At 34.7% G+C, this 20,178-nt stretch overlaps 4 protein-coding genes across 6 annotated transcripts; 3 read left to right on the forward strand and 1 right to left on the reverse strand.

The window, feature by feature from the left end:
• The first annotated feature begins 781 nt into the window (after positions 1 to 781).
• On the forward strand, positions 782 to 3,848 carry LOC145235719 (barrier-to-autointegration factor A-like). The gene is made up of 2 exons (XM_080099605.1): positions 782 to 1,000; positions 3,356 to 3,848. The coding sequence occupies exons 1-2, from the start codon at positions 875 to 877 to the stop codon at positions 3,500 to 3,502; spliced, it is 273 nt and encodes a 90-aa protein (XP_079955731.1). The 5' UTR covers positions 782 to 874; the 3' UTR covers positions 3,503 to 3,848.
• A 270-nt stretch (positions 3,849 to 4,118) lies between these two features.
• On the reverse strand, positions 4,119 to 5,994 carry LOC145235735 (protein SPATA45 homolog). 2 transcript variants are annotated; one of them, XM_080099607.1, is made up of 4 exons: positions 5,188 to 5,994; positions 4,899 to 5,019; positions 4,607 to 4,721; positions 4,119 to 4,308 (listed from the first exon to the last, which is right to left on the reverse strand). In XM_080099607.1, the coding sequence occupies exons 2-4, from the start codon at positions 5,001 to 5,003 to the stop codon at positions 4,286 to 4,288; spliced, it is 243 nt and encodes an 80-aa protein (XP_079955733.1). In that variant the 5' UTR covers positions 5,004 to 5,019; positions 5,188 to 5,994; the 3' UTR covers positions 4,119 to 4,285. The 2 variants fall into 2 exon arrangements, with proteins under 2 accessions (XP_079955733.1, XP_079955732.1); XM_080099606.1 differs by lacking the exon at positions 5,188 to 5,994 and having other exon boundaries at positions 4,899 to 5,159.
• Positions 5,995 to 6,075: 81 nt separating this feature from the next.
• On the forward strand, positions 6,076 to 15,165 carry LOC145235593 (DNA-dependent ATPase/E3 ubiquitin-protein ligase HLTF-like). Of its 2 annotated transcripts, XM_080099595.1 has the most exons (26): positions 6,077 to 7,198; positions 7,598 to 7,708; positions 7,896 to 8,062; positions 8,166 to 8,302; positions 8,458 to 8,534; positions 8,913 to 8,987; positions 9,205 to 9,313; positions 9,378 to 9,475; positions 9,634 to 9,725; positions 9,799 to 9,875; positions 10,015 to 10,108; positions 10,175 to 10,251; positions 10,631 to 10,681; positions 10,742 to 10,795; positions 10,855 to 10,916; positions 11,780 to 11,926; positions 11,993 to 12,134; positions 12,242 to 12,377; positions 12,533 to 12,712; positions 12,775 to 12,896; positions 13,009 to 13,187; positions 13,456 to 13,578; positions 13,647 to 13,759; positions 14,240 to 14,354; positions 14,434 to 14,556; positions 14,790 to 15,165. In XM_080099595.1, exons 1-26 carry the CDS (start codon positions 7,049 to 7,051, stop codon positions 14,949 to 14,951), a joined length of 2,973 nt encoding a protein of 990 aa, XP_079955721.1. In that variant the 5' UTR covers positions 6,077 to 7,048; the 3' UTR covers positions 14,952 to 15,165. The 2 variants fall into 2 exon arrangements, with proteins under 2 accessions (XP_079955722.1, XP_079955721.1); XM_080099596.1 differs by lacking the exon at positions 10,631 to 10,681 and having other exon boundaries at positions 6,076 to 7,198.
• Positions 15,166 to 15,545: 380 nt separating this feature from the next.
• Positions 15,546 to 20,034, forward strand: LOC145235619 (serine/threonine-protein kinase Nek2-like). Its single transcript, XM_080099597.1, has 7 exons — positions 15,546 to 15,592; positions 16,370 to 16,733; positions 17,091 to 17,489; positions 17,787 to 17,970; positions 18,032 to 18,092; positions 18,376 to 18,594; positions 19,107 to 20,034. Exons 1-7 carry the CDS (start codon positions 15,561 to 15,563, stop codon positions 19,366 to 19,368), a joined length of 1,521 nt encoding a protein of 506 aa, XP_079955723.1. The 5' UTR covers positions 15,546 to 15,560; the 3' UTR covers positions 19,369 to 20,034.
• The last annotated feature ends 144 nt before the right edge of the window (positions 20,035 to 20,178 follow it).

Here is a 20,178-nt window from a genome sequence, read left to right on the forward strand (position 1 = left end):
TACAATCAATTAGTTCTATCTGTTACAAGCGTTGAAGAGCATTTTTACCAATTGTTTTGTGGAGTGCAATAAACAGTTTGTCACCAACAGTGCCTCCTTGCAAATCGTGTTTATTTGTGAAGCAACGTAGAGTAGAGTTTAATTTGTCTGTATTTATTCTCTGGCTATGATTTTTAACAACAATATTTTGTTTTTTACGGGTAGACAGTGAATATATTATTTTTAAAAGTGTTTGCTAATTTGAAAAATGATCTAGTATGACACACAGATTTGCTCCGATTTGCTAGAAGATTGTGTTTGGGCTTATTTTATAGCTTGTGTTTAGGAGAAAAACTCTGCAAAACATTTTATGGAGCACCCCTGGTGTTATGACATTCATATCGATTAATATATTAATTTCAAAATACGCAGATTAATAACTGAAAAATATTTTTTTTCAAAAGTTTGTGCGCTGAAAAGCTTTGAAAGCGTAGAATGTTGTGTCTAAATCTCAGTATCGTATCTTTTTTGGTTTTAGCACAATAGCGATTGCTGACCAGCTTCACTCTGGTGAGTGGTGACACACAGTCACACACTACAAAGACATTGTGTAATGTCGACCTTTTCTTTATAAAATATTGATTTTTTTTCAAATAAATTTTAACATAAGGTTGATTTTTTTTAAATTTATTAGATCAACATATTGGGAAGTTTAATGATGTATATAATGTCAACTAACTGTAACTATGTGTGAAAATTATTTTGTTTTTATTGGGTAAGATTTCATTACTAATTAACTGTTGTGTTATTTTTTTTTATTTAAATCCACCAGAGACCTAAAACTGTTATCACTATAAAAAGTAGGTATAGTTGTTGCAATCCAGACATCCCCAACATGTCTTCAACCTCCCAAAAACACAAAGAATTTGTAGCTGAGCCAATGGGCGACAAAGGTGTCAACTGCATTGCTGGTATTGGTGAGGTTCTCGGAAACCGCTTGGTTGAAAAAGGTTTTGACAAGGTACTTTGGCATAAGTTAGTTTATAATTTTAAGTTTTAACTAATTGTATATTTTTGTTAGATTAAATTTTTATTATAATTTTAAGGCAAACATTCAAAAACATATTTATAGGTTTAGGAAAGGTTTTGGAAAACTAGATACATCTTCTCATGGGTGTACTGTCTTTACTGGCAATAAAGCAAACATTTTTTGCAAAATTCAGCAATGCAAATATTATTGTTTTACTTATTTGTCATTTCAAGATTAGCAAAATAATTGAATTCAATTGATTCTTTCTGTTAACAACCAGTTTTGTAACAACAATCTTTGTAAATGTTGGAGAGTCCAATATTAATAAGGGAAGCATATACCAAGTTTTATTGAGAAACATAAACAAAAACCTTAGCAAATTAGTTGTGCAATTAACCAAATTTGTCTGTACCTGAAAAACATGCCATTTTTACATTTGGTAAAGTGTTTTGTGACAGTTGGCACAAGCTTTGTGCATTTCCAACTTTTATTAAATTCAGCAGACGCTCATGGGACCACACAAAGTTGTTAACTCTGCATTCTACAGGATAAGCATGTAAAAGTCTAGTTAGAACAAACATAACTTTGGATACACTTAGGGATGTTCAAAATAGAATAACGAATCCTTTGGATTCGAATCCATTTTTGCCGTTTATATCGGGTAATTGGAACCGATATAAATGTGTCCTCGCGTCGTTTGTGAAAATGTAAACACATGCGTTACGTTTTTACGTCCACGCCCGGTCATTGCACCAGTTGCAAAAGACGGCAAGTGCCTCGTCGCTGTAAAATCTGTGACCGCTATACAACGTTATAACGCCAAGTCACGAGTCGCTATAACAACGCCATGACGACGGTTGCGCGTTGGAGGCATATTTAACGATTAGCGCACTTGTTACGCATCTGATCACGTGATTACGTTTATGCCAGTAAATGACATACCGCCGACTTTTTGCAACGTCTTACCAGCATCTAACTGTTTCCGACTTTGACAACAAAAAACATTTAACGATCATGGCGTTAGGCAGCGATTGGAAGCATGGGATTGTCTGTTAATATCGCAAAACAGTAAAGGAATCCTAAAACATATGACGTTTGCATCATTTCTTAACGCCAAACCAACATAAAAATGTTGTGAGTAAACGCTGCAAAGTTCACATTTTGTGTTGCAAAATCGCTGGTAGTTTAGTTGAAATTTGAAATTTATCACCCAATGTCCCAAATTTGTTGGCTAGGGTGCCGTTTTTCGCAGTTGTTATAGGTTAACAAACGTTACATATTAGTACACTAGACCTCTACCTTGAACAGATCAAATTACCACAGCATGCTTACAACATAGTTACCTCTACTGAAGGCAATAATAATAATTACTAAATAGAATTGTTATAATTATTTGTTAACCTTATGCTAATGTTTCTGGCTTAGTGGATTTGGGGTCATTTAGTTTCAATGCACTTGTGCAAAGTTTTTTTCCAGTGTTTTTTTTTCTGTGTTTTGGTTAGTTCTTTTTTTACATTATAAATGAAAAATATGTTCTATAATGTATTAAACTGGTCTACTTTAGTTGTTGTTAAGATTAATGATTGCTCAGTCAAAAATAATATAAGAACTGGATTCGATATTCTAGATTCGCATCAATTATTCTAGAATACCCAATTATTCTACTTTGAACATCCCTAGCATACACTGCTAAAAAACTTTGCTATGGAGTACAAACTTTCCAAATGTCATTTAATTCGAACATTGTTAAATTTTAGGGTGACTTAACTGGTTGGGTTGTGTAGCCATCAACAGCAATTGAAACACCCAATGTTATGTGTTCTTTGAACTGTGCAAAATTTAACCAATCTAGTGCATCTTGCATGTATTCAAGTTTGTGTAGCTACAGGATGAAACACAGCAGCCAACATGATATAACGTCAACAACAAGCTGTGTACACCTAATTAAATTCAGACAAAAAAATTGGACCCATCATCATAACACTTTAACACCCCAGGACTTGGGCATTGTTTACAAGTTTAAATCGATTAACAGGGGCTAGTGGTCGTAGTGGAATAGCTAGTGAAGCTATAGGGTGAAATTTACGTATTACATAGCCATAGGCTACAAAATGTCTAAATTTTATCGATTTCAGACTTTTAAAATTTTATCAAACTTCACAAGATTATCAACCAACAATGATATTCTACACAATGGCCTAACAAATTGAGACATTGCTTAAAAAAATTGCCTTTTTATGGTTGACTGTATAACAAGTAGAAAAATTCTTGCCATGAAGCCCCAAAATGAACCCTTTTAAAATTATGTCAAATGGACCAGTATGTATACATTTTACATGTTTTTAGGCTTATGTTCTTCTTGGACAATTTTTGTTACTGCATAAAGACGAAGAACTTTATATTGACTGGATTAAAGAGGAAATCAAGGCCAACAAAAAGCAGGGAAGAGACTCATACACTTGCCTTAAAGAATGGTGTGACTCGTTTATGTAATATTGCAATAATTGTTATTTTGTCGTAAACATGTTGTGCAAGGTTGGGGTCTTTTTTATTGTGGCACATCCACCATTTTACCTTCAACAGTAACAAAAATTTCAAATTCAACAATGATTCTAAGTGAAATAGCAACATACATGTGGTAATTAATATTGGTGCAAGAAAAACAAATTTAATTCTTTAACCTGTTAGTTTTTGCAATTGGTTTTATTGCCCTATTTGCTAAATATTTTAGGGTTGAACTCACTGATTCAACTATTTGCTACGGAATTATTTTAAAATTATTCATAAAACTATGTTATTTTTCTTGCAAATTTTTGTAAATAAATGATGATTCGTTTTCTTTGCATGGATTAAAAGACTACAGAAACTTTTATTAACATTTTAGGCTTTCCTGCATTGATATCACAATTTGTTGTTTTTGTGACATAGCGATTGAGGTGTGAACAATAAGTCAAAACAATTGAGGTTTGCCAAATTGCTATTTCTGAAGTTTTAAGATAAAACTAAATGTTTTTAATGATGCATGTTTCAGCATTTTTCATATTAAAGAATTATCATTAAACAACTGTCTTACTTGCTTATAATATTTAACTTTACACAGAGGAAGATATTTATGCTTCAGAACAGACCCATTTATTTCTTATGTACAAAAAACATGTAATTTGCACCAATAAGTCATAAGCAATAAATTTCACAAAATAAAGATTCTATACAAAAAATGAATCTCACAGCTGTTTGTTCTAAGTATGGCCAAAAGTAGCAAGGCAGCATGGCATTTCAGAATTTCAACTGGCAAGAATCTAAACAAAACATTTTGTTTGTAGGCAGAATATTGTTTTGACCTCATTAACATCGAAAAAAATGATGGATTTACAATAGAATTAAACACACTAACATCTAAACAGCAGTTACTTTAGAGAAGACCTTTTTTATTTATGCTTGGGAATGAACACATAGATGCCAAATCTTAGTTTTGTTTTAATCTGTGATATTAACTTATGTTTTCCCAATTAAAATTTTAAAACTGTGAACTACTCGTGGAAGGTGGAGAACTACAAGGAACAAAGTAATATTTGCAAAATATACTTTTGAACTTACGGTGAATTGAAAAATGTCTTTTTTCTCTATGTGTTGGTGCATCTATTTTCCACTGACATCTTGGTTTTGATTCCATATTACGATTAGGCTCAAAAACTGTGCTTTGGAAGTTTTCCTTAAAATAAAACGTTTTAATATTTGTTGTTGGTCACAATTAATTTTTTTTTGAAATCACACAAAGCATTTGTTTGTATTTTTAAATTGTAAAGAAGTGGGCCAAAGTAAACCAATAAATGGGTCTCAATGCTTTGGTGATTTTTTAGACCAAGTTAAAAAAAAGGATTGAACAAACCTTGTAATGTTGACGTTCAGTCCTGCACCATGATTGTGATTTTCCTAGTTCAACTGCACACCACGACTCCCGTGCGTTTCCCAGATCTTCCAAAGGTGCGCTCATGCTGACTTTTCAAGATCTGGAATAAAATGCCCGACTGGTCTTTTTGAAAGCTAAAAAATATTAGGTCCTTCTTCGAAACTGAAAAGCGCCAAGCGTTGCTAGGTTACAAACAAGTGAACATTTCTATGATTTTCACAGCTTTACAACAAAATATGAGCACAATAGAATCTCACTAAATACACACCGTATTTACTCGATTGTAAGCCGCAGTTTATATTGTTTTTTAGCTGCCGTTTGTGCGACTTGTATCCATGTACAGTTTATACGTCGATATACGTTCCGTTGGGTACGTTATCAACGTAACTAAACTAACAGATATGGGCAAATAGTCATACCATATAACAGGGGTGGCCAACTTGCCAGTCGTTAAGATCGACAAAATTTTTCCTAATTGTACGCGATCGACTGATCAGTCGTGATTTAGGCTGCCAGTAACATAAAGCAATAATGAAAACATCAGCATGAGATTTGATTGACAGTTATTTATAGTCATGAGTTTTATTGTCAAGCATCACGTAGTTCTTACAACACTAAAACGTCGCATACGTACATATTTTTTATCAAAGTATTCAGTGGGAACTTTTAAATCCCCCCAATTAATAGCAACTGCTTCGTTGAAGCAAACACTCAAGTTGTGACGACAAAGCATTGTAGATGTTACGACACAATTTGGTGCCAAAATAACAATTGTTACGCAACAAAGAAAGTGTCAATTACATAATTATTGTCCGATTGCACATTTGTGCGTTGTGTCAAAATGTCAGAAGTGCTGTTTTATATTATTTAGTTTGTTTTTCAACTAATAAGCTTTTGATAAGTTGTGGAGAATTTAGTGGCGATCGACCAGTCAAAAGCAGGCGATCGACCAGTCGATCGCGATCGACGTGTTGGCCACACCTGCCATATAACAACAGAAGGATGTATTAAGAAACAATCGTATCTAAAATTCCAGCGTGCGGCTTACAATCGAGGGCGGCTTACATTATTTTTTTAACGCCTTAACATGCGGCACCCTAGCGAAAAAAGTTAAACCGACATTTTTTCTTTTTCGGTAAACCCCCAAGTTTTAACCCGCGCAGCGGCACATTGTGGGAAATTTGTTTTGATTACCTTTAACTTAGCAAAGCTTCAACTTAGCCAAAAATGTTAAGCGCTCGGCCGCTTGCCCTAATACAGACGCAAAAAACGTCCCTAACCCGTATTCGAAGGCATCCATCATGCCATTAGTTTTAGCAAGTATCGAAAACAAGTTGTCCGTCAGCGCAAAATTTTATCTAAAATATACTGGGACCGTTGGACTACTTGGTTCCGTTGGATTCTTATTATCAACGCTTGGCAACGTAACACTTTGCACAGCTTTACATCTCTTAGTGCACCTTAACATCGCTAGGTAAAAGGGCACCCGGCCTGACTTTATGCCCATTCTTGGTGGTTGATGACTCGACACAGGGAATGACTTTAAAGAGACATAAATTAAGTCAAGAAAAAAAGTCATCATTACATAACTAGTTAAATTCATCATCCGCCGTTTTGCCAATTTATGACCTAGCGGTTTTTAATTGGTATTTGTAATTTCTTCAACACCAACACTGCTTTTACCATTAAAACTAGAGTTATTACAGCATTATTAAGGTAATTTAGGGGCTCCTCTAAAATACGCAATCTACGCAATCTACTTATAAAGCGTATGCAACCTTTAAAAATGTTGACGGTTAGGGTTTTTAGGATCTGGGTGAGGGTTTATAATAAAATTAACACTATAATTTAGTTTTAGATGTCCAGTTTGGGCTTAATATTCTGATATGTGTTGAGAGTGGTACTAAACACTGTATGGTACCGCATGTTAACACTTGTAGAGAAAATTAGACCTGAAAGGCATCTGAAATTAAATTATAAAGTTAATTGTATCACAAACCCTCACCCTGACCCTAATAGCACTAACCGTCAACATCTTAGTTAGTTTTTGTTAGTAGATTGCATATAGCTTGCGTAGATTGCGTATTTTAGAGTGGCCCGTAATTTAGAAGGAACTCTTATTGGGCCTAATGTTCCGAAAGCGTGGTGGAAAAGGAAAGAGGCGCTGGGGGAGAGGAAATTTTTCTGGTGCTGGTTTGCCGCAATGGACAGGATTGGTTGATGAAAATACAACTCCTGATGTTAATTATGCACCACCAGTAGATGCCAGACCTACACAGGTATAGGCATTAGTTGCTCATCCCAAAATCTATTTGTTTTCAAAAAATATGTGCAGGTTTGTGATAGAAGATACTCATTTGCACCGGCTCCAAGTTTAAATGTGTGTATTTTTGTTCACATTCTCTTAGTAAAGTTTCTATGCTAGTTTTACAGTTTTGAAATTATGGGAATTTTTCTATCTTGAGCCATATTTTATCTTAAACAAATGACATGCTTTAATTGTTCAAATTTAAAGATTTATCGCCCCAATTTGTCTTTTAAATAACATTTCAAGCTTACAGATACATGAACAGTTGGTTGCTAAGCATATATTTTTGCAGTACCTTACACCTCTGAATTAAACTGTGTAGTCTTTGTGAAATTTCAATACTGTTTTTGTATGTTTGTAAAACTCTAAGGTCTCCACCCTAAGCATAGTTGATGCATCCAATTCAAGCATTCTTTTTGATGAAATTTATTTTGGCTTCATCAATGCATCTATTGTGGGTGTGCGATATTATTCGGGCATGGTAAGTGTATTTATGAGGATATTCTGGGGATTAAGGTTTTTCATTTGTTTCTTTGTTGTGTAATGAAATAAACTTTTTTTGAATGTGTTAAATGTTTTAATCATACAATATAAACAATATACCCAAAAGAGTTACATTTATAAACCAAAGTTTAAGAATTAGTTTAAGAATGATTTTCTATTGTCAGGTTAGCAATCGAGAAATGGTTAGCTTACAAAGGCAACCAGATAATGCATATGACTGCAATGCTGTTCGAGTTAACAATGTACGAGGCCAACAAGTCGGTCACATAAAGCGAGACTTAGCAAAAGCAATGGCTCCTTTAATGGACAACAGCATGACAAGAGTGGAAGGGTGAGAAAACTTATTTTTGTGCTTTTTTACAATTTCACAATACATGTGACAACTTTAAGGGTTTATTGCTTTTGCTAAAGTTGATCTTTTGGTTACTTTTTAGATTAGTTCCTAGGGGATCAGATAATGTCTATACAATCCCAGTTATTTTGTCATTTTGGGGAGAAAGTGAAAAACAAGAAGCTGTTGCAAAATCATTAGGAAGGTGTGGATTCCAGCTGAAGTCTGGATTACCTACAGGTAAAAATATGTTTGTATATCTTTTAATGACGTTTCGGCATTCTGTATGAAATCAGTGACCTTAAACGTTTTAGCAGTGCCAACATTTGTATTTTTAATGTTGAATTAAACAAATAATATTCCTTTTTTCTGATATGCTATTTAATATTGTGCAGGTGGAGGCACTGGGTCTTCTGCAGGTTTAATGTATTCACAACCAAATTCTAAATCATTCAAACTATCCTCTTCACAAGTAAGAAGAGGACATATGTATAGTTTATTTATTTGATAATTAAACACAACATATCGTTTCACTACATTTCAGATATTATCAGACATATTAACTACATAATGTTTTTGTGTTTTATTTATCTTTTATTTTGGATTCAAAATGGATTTTAAAGTTAAAATGCTTTTTTTGGGGGGGTTAACGTTCAAATCTAAACATTACTGTGTAGCTGTGTAAGCACTTTTTTGTCTATAATGGTTTCAGCAGCCCAAGAGCTGGTAGATTTTTAATGGGGTGAATATATCATGTGAATCTCTTAGCAGTTAGAAAGTAAACCTGCCTAACAAGGGAAGATTAAAAAAATGCAATGAAATTTTTGTATCTTATGTACGTTGTCATTAGGTCAAAAATGAATTGGACTCACTGTTCGAAAATCTGAAAGAAGTTGATCAAACATCTGAAATAGAACAAGACAAGGTGACAGATATGACATGCAAATTATGCTATTAACTGTCGAACAGCAATACAAATGTGTCTAGTTGTATTCTTATTTAATAAAACGAGTCTGTCAGTTGTCCATAATCTGGAAATTTGCCTTAAATTCTTTGTGACATTTTGTAACTTTATGTTTCACAAAAAAGGTTGCATTTGCATGCATATAGGCAAGTAAGGCAAAATGTTTTTTGTCCTATAGGTTATTAAAACACCCTTATTTAAACACCAACGTCAAGCATTGTGTTGGATGATCCAAAGGGAGCGTGGGAGTGATCTTCCTCCATTCTGGGAAGAAATAAAAACATTGGGTACAAACTTGGAAAAATGTTTTACCATGTTAACAAAGTACATTAAACAGTTTTTATTATATAGATGGAAAAGTTGCCTTTAAAAATACGGTTACAAACTTTCAGAGTGTTGTTGAACCTGGAAGGGTTAAAGGAGGAATACTTGCTGATGACATGGGTTTGGTATGGGTTTGCTGATGGTTAATATGGATGCCATTTTATGTCCCACTTTTTCATGACCACTTTTTCCTATAGCATGTAACTTAATTTGTATGTAAGTTAAAAAAGGAAAAAAGGTATTCAAGAAGTTTTTAATTGATGTAGTGTATTGACTATTTCAGGGCAAGACTCTTGTCGTAATTTCATTGATTGTGGGAAATTCTTGTGGAAATCAACCAATGTTTAAAGTTACAGAAAATGCAATGTTTCAGAGGTTTGACACTTTAAAATTTCCACTTTTATTTTGGTACCAAATAAAGACATTTATTAAAATACACTGTTTGCAGCAATATTGGTGACGAAAGTCAATCTGAAACAACCAAACTAGACGAAAACAAGACAATTTTTGTTGACTTAACTGCAGGTGAATGGGTGAAAGACTTGTTCCTAAACTTTGACACACAAAGTGAAAAGTATATTGTAAGGGCTATTCAGAAACATGTAGTAATCAGCATTAACCATTTCTAATTTAATTTTGAACATCTTCATTTATTGTTTTTCAGATTCAACTCCGAGTGTGGATGAGAAAAGGACAGACAAAGAAATTACACCAGTTACTGTTGGAAGTTCCAACAAGGCCCCAAAGTATCCCAGAAGGTATGTACGTAAAATTTTTGTGCATTTAGGCAACGTGTCTAATAATTAAATCATCAACATTTACAGAGCAACAAAAAGACCTGCTAAATATGTTGATGAAGTTGTGGAATATGATTTTCCAGAAATTGTGTTACCCAAAAAAGGTTTCATACATTTTTTCTAGAATTCTAATCTGATTTCTAAACTGTTAAAAAACTAGCATTATTGTGCTGATGAACTAATTGTTGTACTTGGATTTTTTAGAGGACATGTTTGGATCTATGTGATGTACACTAAGTGTAATGACTGCTAAAGGTCTATGGTAAAAAAAAACTCCACTGGTCAAATATTTCAGTGTTAACTGAACTAGGCTCAATTCATAGAATAAGTGTAGGCCTTTTGTTGCTTAAAATTCACTTGGTTTCTTATAAATCTACCAAGTTTTTTGTCTGCCAAGTTTTTATCAAACCTTAATTTGGCCCCTCATCTTTTCATATGCAACCCATTTCACCCTATAGCAATTACACAGCTAACTATTTTTAGATAAAAAGTTAAAAACAAAAAAGAAAATCAGTGACGATAGCTCGGACAAAGGTATCACTTTGTTTTATTTATTAAGCTTTGTTTATATCAACACAAAACATTTTTCTTTAGTGTATGTCCCTCCTTGCTCCATGGAAAACAACCAAAGCCCTAAATTTACTCAGGGTTTGTATTGTTTATTTAAGATTTATTTTTGGGTAGAAAGACTTAATTTATGTTTTTAGTTGTGGAAAATTTGAAACCCACTTTGATTGTTTGCCCTTTATCAGTCATGTCCAATTGGGAGGTAGGAAAATGAATTTATATCTTGATTTGTGTTTTTACATTTGATTATTTTTGTTGTCATGACTAGGGACATAATGTTGACTCTTGGGTGCAATAAAGTAGAAAAGTTTTGGAACCAGTGTTTTTACTTGACCTTAAAACTGTTTTGGATCTGAGGGCTGTTGTTGTTAAAATTGTACTCTGTTTTTTGTTGGCCTAGCTCAGGGGTCGCCAACCTTTACTACTCAAAGAGCCACTCAGACCAGTTTCACGTAGTAAAAAAACACTGTGAGCCACAAAGCCGTTTTAAAATTTAAAATAAAATGCAAAACGTTTTTAGTCTTATGACATTCGACTTTTTGTTGTTAGCTAGTGTTTCATTGCATATTAGACACACTGATATACTAGTCTCGTCAGCAGAGAAAACAACTTCACGTAACGTTGCATATTCTGTTTTTGCAGTTTTTTATTCCTTTGTTTACGCGTTTGTTGCATAACAATTAACAAACAGCTATTGTTATGCGCGCACACACACTGCAAACAAAAACAGTATTGTCTCATATTGCGTGTTAACCTGTGAGCCGCCAGTTTGCCTCTTTCAGACTTCACGTTTGATGGTATAGAGGCGAGGTTGCAGGTAACTACAACAAGCGAGTACAGTCATGCTACTGCACTTCAATTTTCGTGTTCGGCATAATTGTCACATAATTTTTATTCAAATGTGCAACATTTGGTAAATTCAAAAACTGAGCCGCATCAGAGGGATCAAAGAGCTGCATGCGGCTCCGGAGCCGCGGGTTGGCAACCCCTGGCCTAGCTAAACCTGTTGAAAATGTAAAGTTATGTATAGTGTTCCTAAAACTTCATTTAGTATTTATTAACCAGGGGCAAATTAAGGAACATCTTCACAAATCTGCAAATTTAGAAGTGTTCATTTATCATGGTCTTACAAAATCATCAAAAACCAAACAAAAGCTAAGTGAACAACATGTGGTTATTACGACATACCAGACACTGGCCCAGGAATTTAAGGTTTCATTCTAATTTATTTTCTGATGTATCTCACAACATTTACATTAAAAGCTTGGATTAATTTAGAAATCAAAAACCAGAGGTCGTTTGCTGATCACTGATTGGCTGAGAGTTGTCTTGGATGAAGGTCATGTGATCAGAAACCCATCAGCATTGCAAACACAAGCATGTTGTAGTTTAAAAGCTGAAAGAAAGTGGGTGCTTTCAGGTAAATATCATTAAATTTAGAGGTGTCCATATTTCATGTCTAAAAACAGTTCGAAAAAAATTAAAGCTGATTTTTAAGTCAGCTGTTGTAACACATGTTGGTTATAGGTACACCAATACAAAACTCTATCAAAGACCTTTGGACTGTTGTTTCATTTCTTGGCTTGGAACCATTTACTGATAGAACATGGTGGCAAAGAACAATAGAGCGCCCTTTGCGCAATGGAGAACAAGCAGCAATCAAGTAACAGTTTATCTTGTTTAAAACTATTCATTGCTTGGGTGGTTCATACAATCTATTTTAGCACAGTACTGCTTTAAAAAACACTTAAATATTCCTTTGTCAACATTCGAAATAAATTAGAATTAGCATTTTTAATAAGTTAATAATTTGTAAAGGAGAGTACAATGTTTGATGGGGTCTATTTGTATTCGTCGAACAAAACATCAGAAAGTTAATGGAAAACCAATTGTTGATTTGCCAACAAAAGAAATCATCCTTAAAAAGTTGGAAATGTCACCAGAAGAAAGATTGCTTTACAACCAAATGGATGCAAAGACAAAGAAAACCATAAGCAAGTGAGTACTTACTTCTTATCCTGTAATTCAGGAACAGTGTTTAATAATTTGCATGTTTTTAGTATGATACAAAATGGTACGGTCATGTCCCATTATGCTGAGGTGTTGGTTATTCTAATGAGACTGAGGCAAATTTGCTGTCATCCATACCTAGCCAAGGATGCCATTGCAGAATTAAACTCTGGTGAGCTTTGTTTTTTTCTGTTATATGGTTTTCAGTAGTTGTACTTCACTGCTGACTGTTTGCTAATGATTTAAACCATTTTAAGTTTGTTTTATTTTTTACTTGCAACTAGGATCTTCTGTTCCAGTTTCAGAAGCTAAGGAGCTAGTTTCTAAATTAATCATGCTCCTAAGCTCAGGATCAGCAGAGGAATGTTGTGTTTGTCTTGATTCACTATCATCCCCTGTTATAACAAGATGTGCACACATATTTTGCAAAACCTGCATTTCAGAAGTTATCCTTAATGCCATGGTAAGTAAGGATTTAATTGTCTGCACAATTGTGATGGCTGCACATTTGTGCTGAATATTTCACCAAGGCGGAAGAAGCTCCAGAACATTGACTTTAAAAAGTCTGACAAAGTACAGGGCATTGTTGTTAACAAGGAATGTTCAGCGTTTATAGTTTTTGTAAGAAAGAAATTTTTTGCATTTAAACCCAAAATCTGTCTGTATGCAAACATTTCCTAGCCTCTTTAAAGCAATTTGGTTTTGATTTTGAACAAATAAATGTGCTCCAGGATGCAGCAAAGTGTCCTTTGTGTCGTGGAGAGGTAAAACAGGATGAACTGACTGAAATACCAGCAACTATTAAAGACGAGGATGAGGTGAAAGGTGATGAAGTAATGAATCCAAGTTCAAAGGTCAACCCTTTTTTCTACCAGACCCAATCTTTTCTTTTTATAATGTAACTGGCAAAACTGTTTTGTAGATCAATGCTTTGATGTTTGAACTGATGGCTCTCCGTGATGAAGAACCCGAAGTGTGCAGTTTGGTTGTTTCCCAGTTCACATCATTCCTCAGGATTATTGCCAAACATTTAGAGTACGTAGGATTGACTTTTAACTGTGGGAAGTGGGACTGATAGGCTACTCGAAACGTATAAAGCAACCCCCCATAGTTTATATAAATAAAAAATGTTTAAACCATACTTTAGTGACTAGGTTCTAGGTGGATTGAAACCGGACTTTTATAAACATCCACGTTTGGGCGTTGTAGCGTAATTTTATAACCGTTTTTTGGTGCATTAACGTAATTGAATTAATTATCAGACCTGGCCGACCAATATTTTACTTGTAGCCTTTTTATCTTCAAACTCGAAACAAACCCTACTCTATTCAATCCATAAGCTGTATTTAATTGCAGTGAAAACTTTCCCTTGATTATTTTTAAAAAGTTTTACCAAAGAGCTCGCGGTCACATTAACGAGGCGTTGGTTCCAGTACACGACCATTTTGAATACTGTTGCTTGATACTGGAAATAGGTTTGTAAATCAGGGTTTAACGTCTGTGAGTATCTTACAGGGCCAAAAATATCTCGTATGATTTCTTTCACGGTGGAATGACAAGCGCACAACGGGAAAGTACTCTACAGAAATTCCAACGCGGTAAAACATCGGTTCTGCTGCTTTCATTGAAGGTACGATTCAAAAATGTTTTAATTTTACCACATTGGAAAGCCTCCATTTTATACATCTGTGTATTTGTATGTTGTATAGTCTGGGGGAGTAGGATTAAACCTCACTACAGCATCTCGTGTTTTCTTAATGGAACCAGCTTGGAATCCAGCCGCTGAGGAACAATGCTTTGATCGTGTTCACAGACTTGGACAAACAAAGCCTGTAAGTAAAAAAGAGCATAAGACTGCAGTTAAGCTGAAGACCGTGATTCTGTTTTAGCTAACAGAAATATGCCTTAAAATTTCGGAATGTGTTTGTATAAACCTTTTTGACTCCCTGCGAAATAATCTCTCTTAGTACGTTTGTGACTTGCGGTTTTTCTCACTGAATCGGAATCGTTTCTCACTAAATCGGAAAAATACTGGAGAAAAATTAGTGTGTAATGTGTTATACAGGTTAAAATCGTCAAGTTTGTTTGCTCTAAATCTGTTGAGGAACGTATAACCGACATACAAAGCGTCAAGCGAACCCTGGCTGAAAAATCACTTTTAAAACTTAACCATGAAGAAAGACAACGGAAAAGAATGGAAGATCTGCGACAACTTGTTAACCTTTAATTAGTTTTTTTCAACTTCACTTCTCACTTCTTTTCTGTACAATTTGCTTACAGTGACACCAAGTTGCTTTGTTGGTCAGCTACTAATGGTGTTCCAGCAGTGTTTTAGAGTTTTTCGTTTCAACCACATTCTTTTTGATGTTTCGTTACGTTTGTTTCTTTTTATGGCTGTCAAATAGTTCGTGTCTGACACAAGATGAATGTATTTGACTTTGCTCAGTGCTAGTGTGTGGTATTTAATAATTTAGGACAGGGTAGCATTCGTTCTACATCGCCCCTCATTAGAAAACATTGTGATGCCAAATATCGACCAAGAAATTATTTTAGAATTTAGAGGAACAGATTGTCGTGGAGTGCTGTAAGTGCGACTGCAAAAACTGTGCAGTAGAGAGCTGGTGATTTAAAAATTTTGAAAAATTGGAAAACACCTTCGATTTTGTCATTAAAATACGGAATGGAGTGCCGAAATGTCACGTTGCGTCGTTTTTCGTTTTGCGATTAGGAATTTATGCCTTGCAGGTTTGCACCGACTTGTACTACCAAGATCCATTGACACAAGAAACATATCTTCTTAGCCATTGAAAGGCACACCCTAGATATTTGTCATTGCATGTGCAAAAAACAAATTGGAAACATTACCATGTTAGTTTCTGAAACTTTCCTGTATGTAGCCTCTGTGGCAATTAACTTCTTTAGACGAAGGTTATAAAATCTTGACAAAATTTAGACATTATCAAAAAAATAGATTCTCTTGTCTAAGATTTTTAAGCAAATAATCTATTTTTCAAAAAATTATGCAAAGTGATTTATTCCCCTGCTTTAAAAAATCTTTTTTAACTGGGCATTTAAACTATTGTGACGTATAATAACAGATGCGGTTGGCTGCGCACAATGTTTTGAAACGGGAAATTTAAACATTTTTCCGTTCAACAGAAAATGCGAGCGGTTGCTATGCTTGCTAGTCGCTCTCATTTAACTTACAATTGTAGGTGGTTACTCTTCGTACGCGTAAGCGCTTTAGATTAAGACTGGAAAGAGTCGAAGAGCAAATAATTAAAATGCATCGCGTTCACAACGCAACAAGCGAGTTTATCGGTTCATATGTAATGGCAATAAAGAACAAAGTACTTTATAGTAACACGGCGTTGGCGTTTATTTTGTGAACCAAGGTGGATTTAAAGTTATTGTGGTAATGACCAAAGGTGTGCAGTAATAACAAAATGATTTGTTGCACAAATTAAAAATGTTGTGTAATAAACAAATCAGTACACTTGCAACTGCAAGAATTATAATTCTTGTATATAATACGTATGGTGGAAGTAATTTTTTTTTTAAGGTTTTTGATCTGTGTTTAAATTATCTGTGTAAATATAAATACAGTAGTTTTTTTTGCTAAACTTTGTGAATTCTGCTTTTCAGAACTTACACTGACCTAAATATGCCTTCCAAGCTGAGCGACTATGACATTCTGTACCAGATTGGGTCAGGATCATACGGAAAATGCCTCAAAGTAAGACGACGAAGTGACAGCAAGATTTTAGTCTGGAAAGACATGGACTATGGCTCAATGACAGAGCCTGAAAAGCAACAACTGGTGTCTGAAGTTAACTTGTTGAGAGAACTGAAACACCGCTTTATTGTTCGGTATCATGACAGGATCATCGACAGATCTAAAAGCCGACTGTATCTGATCATGGAATACTGTGCAGGAGGTGATTTGGCAAGTCTTATCACAAAATACAGAAAAGAGAGACGCTTTATGGAAGAAGAATTCATACTCAAGGTAAAGTCATTAAACCTTTTAGATTGTTACATCTAAATCTGAGAGTAAAGGATTGTTTTTGGATCCCTTTAAACAATGTGTTTTATGCAATTAAAGCAATGTCATAAACTGATAATTTTAAACTTTAAGCAAGCAGTAATTTTGTATGATTTAACATGGAAGTGGTTAAAATTTTGATGATAATTATATTGGATTTTTATGTGAACTTTCATGAATAAATAGGCCAGTACATTAGTAAAATAATTGTGCAATAGTTTGTTTGTACACACCATCACAAATTACATTTGCTACATTTTAATTTGAAAGCTGAAAATAATGCATAAAATTTACAAGTATACATATTTTTTTCCTTTTAAGATATTTGTCCAGCTTATCTTGGCCCTGCAATCCTGTCATGGGCAACGCCAGAAAAGTGGCAACCAAGGCAAAATACTGCACCGGGATCTGAAACCAGCTAATGTCTTTCTTGATGAAAATCACAATGTAAAACTTGGTGACTTTGGTCTTGCACGAGTGCTACACCATGATACCAGTTTTGCCAAGACCTTTGTTGGAACTCCTTACTACATGTCACCAGAGCAAATGAGCAAGGCACATTACAATGAGAAGTCAGATTTGTGGTCTTTGGGATGTTTGGTGTATGAACTTTGTGCTCTTGTGCCACCCTTCACTGCACCCAACCAACGTCTGTTGGCAGTGAAAATAAAAGAAGGGCGATTCAGAAGGATACCATCCAAATACTCTGATGAGCTGCATGTAAGTAGCCACTGCTATGTTTAAACTACCTTTATTTTGATACTAAAAGTAAGGTATCACACTCTAAAGCTGCGTTTACATCTGCCCAAAATGTCCAGTGTAAAATGTTTGTGTTCAAATAGATAAAAAAGAAATTCCTGTATTACCGCTGTAATGTGACAGACTTATTGTTAGAGCTTTTTTTGCAACCTACTATAACCACTGTTTGAGGATAAATTGGAAACCTTTGAAAGCAAATGTGTTGAATGTTAAAATTCAAAATTTTGCTTTGAATGTATATGAAACCCATTTTTGCAGAATTGCATTTCTTCAATGCTGAGACTGACTTCTACAGCTCGACCATCCTTAGAAGACCTTCTTCAATTACCACTTCTCAGGAACATTGTTGCAGAATACAGTGAACATGTCACTCCTGCTCAACCTGAAGCAAAACCATCCACCCCTCCTGCAGAACCTCAAGAAAGGGTGTTGCAGGCAATAGGTAATGTCACTGTTTGTTTCCCCCTAGAGTGTTATTTATATTTTTAACATTGGTTATGTAGAAGGAAAGCTGGCAGAAAGAAGAATCTCTTCAAGTTCTACATCCAGTGGTGAAGTTAGAAGGTATACTATTGTACAAAAGCTAAAACAATAACATTGTCTTAGAAGGATACCTGGACTGGTACAGGCCTTCTAACATTGCAGCCTGCACATTTTCAGTTCTTTTTTAATGAGTGCAATGTGGATTTTGCATTCTAGATTTGTGACTACAATATGTTTAGAAATAAAAAATGAAAACAATGTGTTACAGGGATATAAATTTGAAATATTTACTCTGAGTATGAGTATCCATTTTAGTTGAAACCATTTTTAGCAGTACACATGAATATACACACGTTGTTTACAGGTTGTCACCAGATGCTGCTTTAAGAGCCAAAGAATCAGCCCTGGATGAAAAGAGCAGAGAACTAGAGAGGAGAGAGCGAGATCTGAAACGTAAAGCGCGACTTCTCGATGAGAGGGAAAAAGCTGCAGAGGAAAAGATGAAGACTGCAGAATCTCTCATAAGACAATACAGAGAGCTGAGATCAGATCAAAAGCTCTTTGGTGCTGCAAACAAGGACAAGTAAGTAAAAAATATCCCTTTGTTCTTTTTCGTCATTTTAATATACCAAGCTTATATACCGAACAAGGCTGGTCTTACGAGCATTCCTACATCTGGCAAGGCCAATAGCTGGAAAAAAATAGTCAGCAGAGAGAATTGAAACCCACAACAGAGAGACCAGCTTAATTGATAATAATGCCGTTAATAAGCCTGGCTTAATATGATTCATATGTAATTGTAGTATAATCGTTGATCTGCCTGGGTGAAGCTAACATTGCTGTAAGAACACAAAGGGGTTTAAACCTTACGTTTATAATTAATCTTACCTTTGCTCGACTTATATAGTTGGGAAATTTGAAATAAAACACAAGGATATAGAGGTTTATTTCAATGCTTTTTGTGCTAAATCATAATGTGGCTTTGAATAATACAAGATTGCACTAGTAATGGAACTAAAACGATGTCAGTAAAGCTTAAATGTAAGTTATGTATAGTTGATACAAAAACTCATAAACACATACTTTCTGTCATAGATATGGACTTGATGCAATGGATCACAGAAAGCAAGTTCACTTTGCAGCAGAAGCAAAGGAGAATGACCCTGCTTATTATGGGTTGGACAACTATCGCTATGCACTTGGTAAAAAAGAGAACTATGGGGCTGGGAAGCCAGTTGTTGACTATCGCAGAAAACTCAGGGATCTAAAACTCAATGAGGAACAAACCAAAAAGTATGGCAGAGTGCCAAAGTTTGATTCTGATGTTAAAGTGCGTCACATTTTGGGCATGAGATAACTTAAGTTAAGCCCATGTCTCAATTCATTCGAGAGTCTGAATGGCCAATTTTCACATTTTATCAAGCACTGTTTGAAATTGTATTGAGATTTTTTACACTTTTTTAGGCAGATGAATGTTTTTATTGTACTGCATGTAAATACTTGCTTTTCTAACCTGCTAACGCTCACACCTTGCACAAAATATGAGCGTAACAGGTTATAATTTTTTATACAATCCATTTTCTAATTTTGTACTGGGAGACATCAAAATATTTGCCAGGTAGAATTTTCTTTCAGCTTATTGAAACAAAACCCAAGCTATTGGTGTAAAATGCTTAACATTTCTTTTCATGCATATGTCCTGTGGATAAACTGATACACTTGTTGGTGTACATTTCTTACATTCTTTCATTGCAACAGATAAAACTGTTCTAAAGCATGATACTTTTAAATGCCATGTTTGAACAACAACAAACAAAGTGCTTTAAGTTTAGCCCTAGTATTTTTGTCACTTACCATCTACAGTATTCCCAGTGGACACTCTTTAGTAGAGTACCAAGCTGGTGTAGAAATAGACACTATGTATTATGCTAGCTGCTTCTTCAAATAACGCCTTAATATTTGTATTGGATGTACAAACCTGTGACTATGTACAGTCTTGCGTGAGTAAAAGCCTTGCATTGTGCTTGTAAATGTCTTTCTTCAACACATTCGTTCAAAACTCCAAACTTATCAGTGCAAACTATACAGTCCATTTCAAGGCAATGTAAGATGAAATAAAAGTTGTGGGGATTCTGAATTTGACAAATTATATTGACCTGCTTCGTTT

This window comes from Phallusia mammillata, chromosome 1 (assembly GCF_965637545.1).
Source record: "Phallusia mammillata chromosome 1, kaPhaMamm4.hap1.1, whole genome shotgun sequence".
In the NCBI taxonomy this organism is placed as follows: domain Eukaryota; kingdom Metazoa; phylum Chordata; class Ascidiacea; order Phlebobranchia; family Ascidiidae; genus Phallusia; species Phallusia mammillata.

Bases quoted from the DNA above. Each gene is read 5' to 3' on its own strand.
- LOC145235593 (XM_080099595.1), top strand. From the start codon at position 7,049: ATGTTCCGAAAGCGTGGTGGAAAAGGAAAGAGGCGCTGGGGGAGAGGA. The intron at 8,988-9,204 runs GTGACAGATATG...TTTGTCCTATAG, and splicing joins CTGAAATAGAACAAGACAAG to GTTATTAAAACACCCTTATT. The intron at 10,252-10,630 runs GTTTCATACATT...AACTATTTTTAG, and splicing joins AATTGTGTTACCCAAAAAAG to ATAAAAAGTTAAAAACAAAA.
- LOC145235619 (XM_080099597.1), top strand. From the start codon at position 15,561: ATGTGCAAAAAACAAATTGGAAACATTACCAT. The intron at 17,971-18,031 runs GTAATGTCACTG...TTGGTTATGTAG, and splicing joins AAGGGTGTTGCAGGCAATAG to AAGGAAAGCTGGCAGAAAGA. The intron at 18,093-18,375 runs GTATACTATTGT...CGTTGTTTACAG, and splicing joins TCCAGTGGTGAAGTTAGAAG to GTTGTCACCAGATGCTGCTT.
- LOC145235735 (XM_080099607.1), bottom strand. From the start codon at position 5,003: ATGAGCGCACCTTTGGAAGATCTGGGAAACGCACGGGAGTCGTGGTGT. The intron at 4,722-4,898 runs GTTTGTTCAATC...TTTTATTTTAAG, and splicing joins CTGAACGTCAACATTACAAG to GAAAACTTCCAAAGCACAGT. The intron at 4,309-4,606 runs GTAAGTTCAAAA...TGTTTTGTTTAG, and splicing joins AAGACATTTTTCAATTCACC to ATTCTTGCCAGTTGAAATTC.
- LOC145235719 (XM_080099605.1), top strand. From the start codon at position 875: ATGTCTTCAACCTCCCAAAAACACAAAGAATTTGTAGCTGAGCCAATG. The intron at 1,001-3,355 runs GTACTTTGGCAT...ACATGTTTTTAG, and splicing joins TTGAAAAAGGTTTTGACAAG to GCTTATGTTCTTCTTGGACA.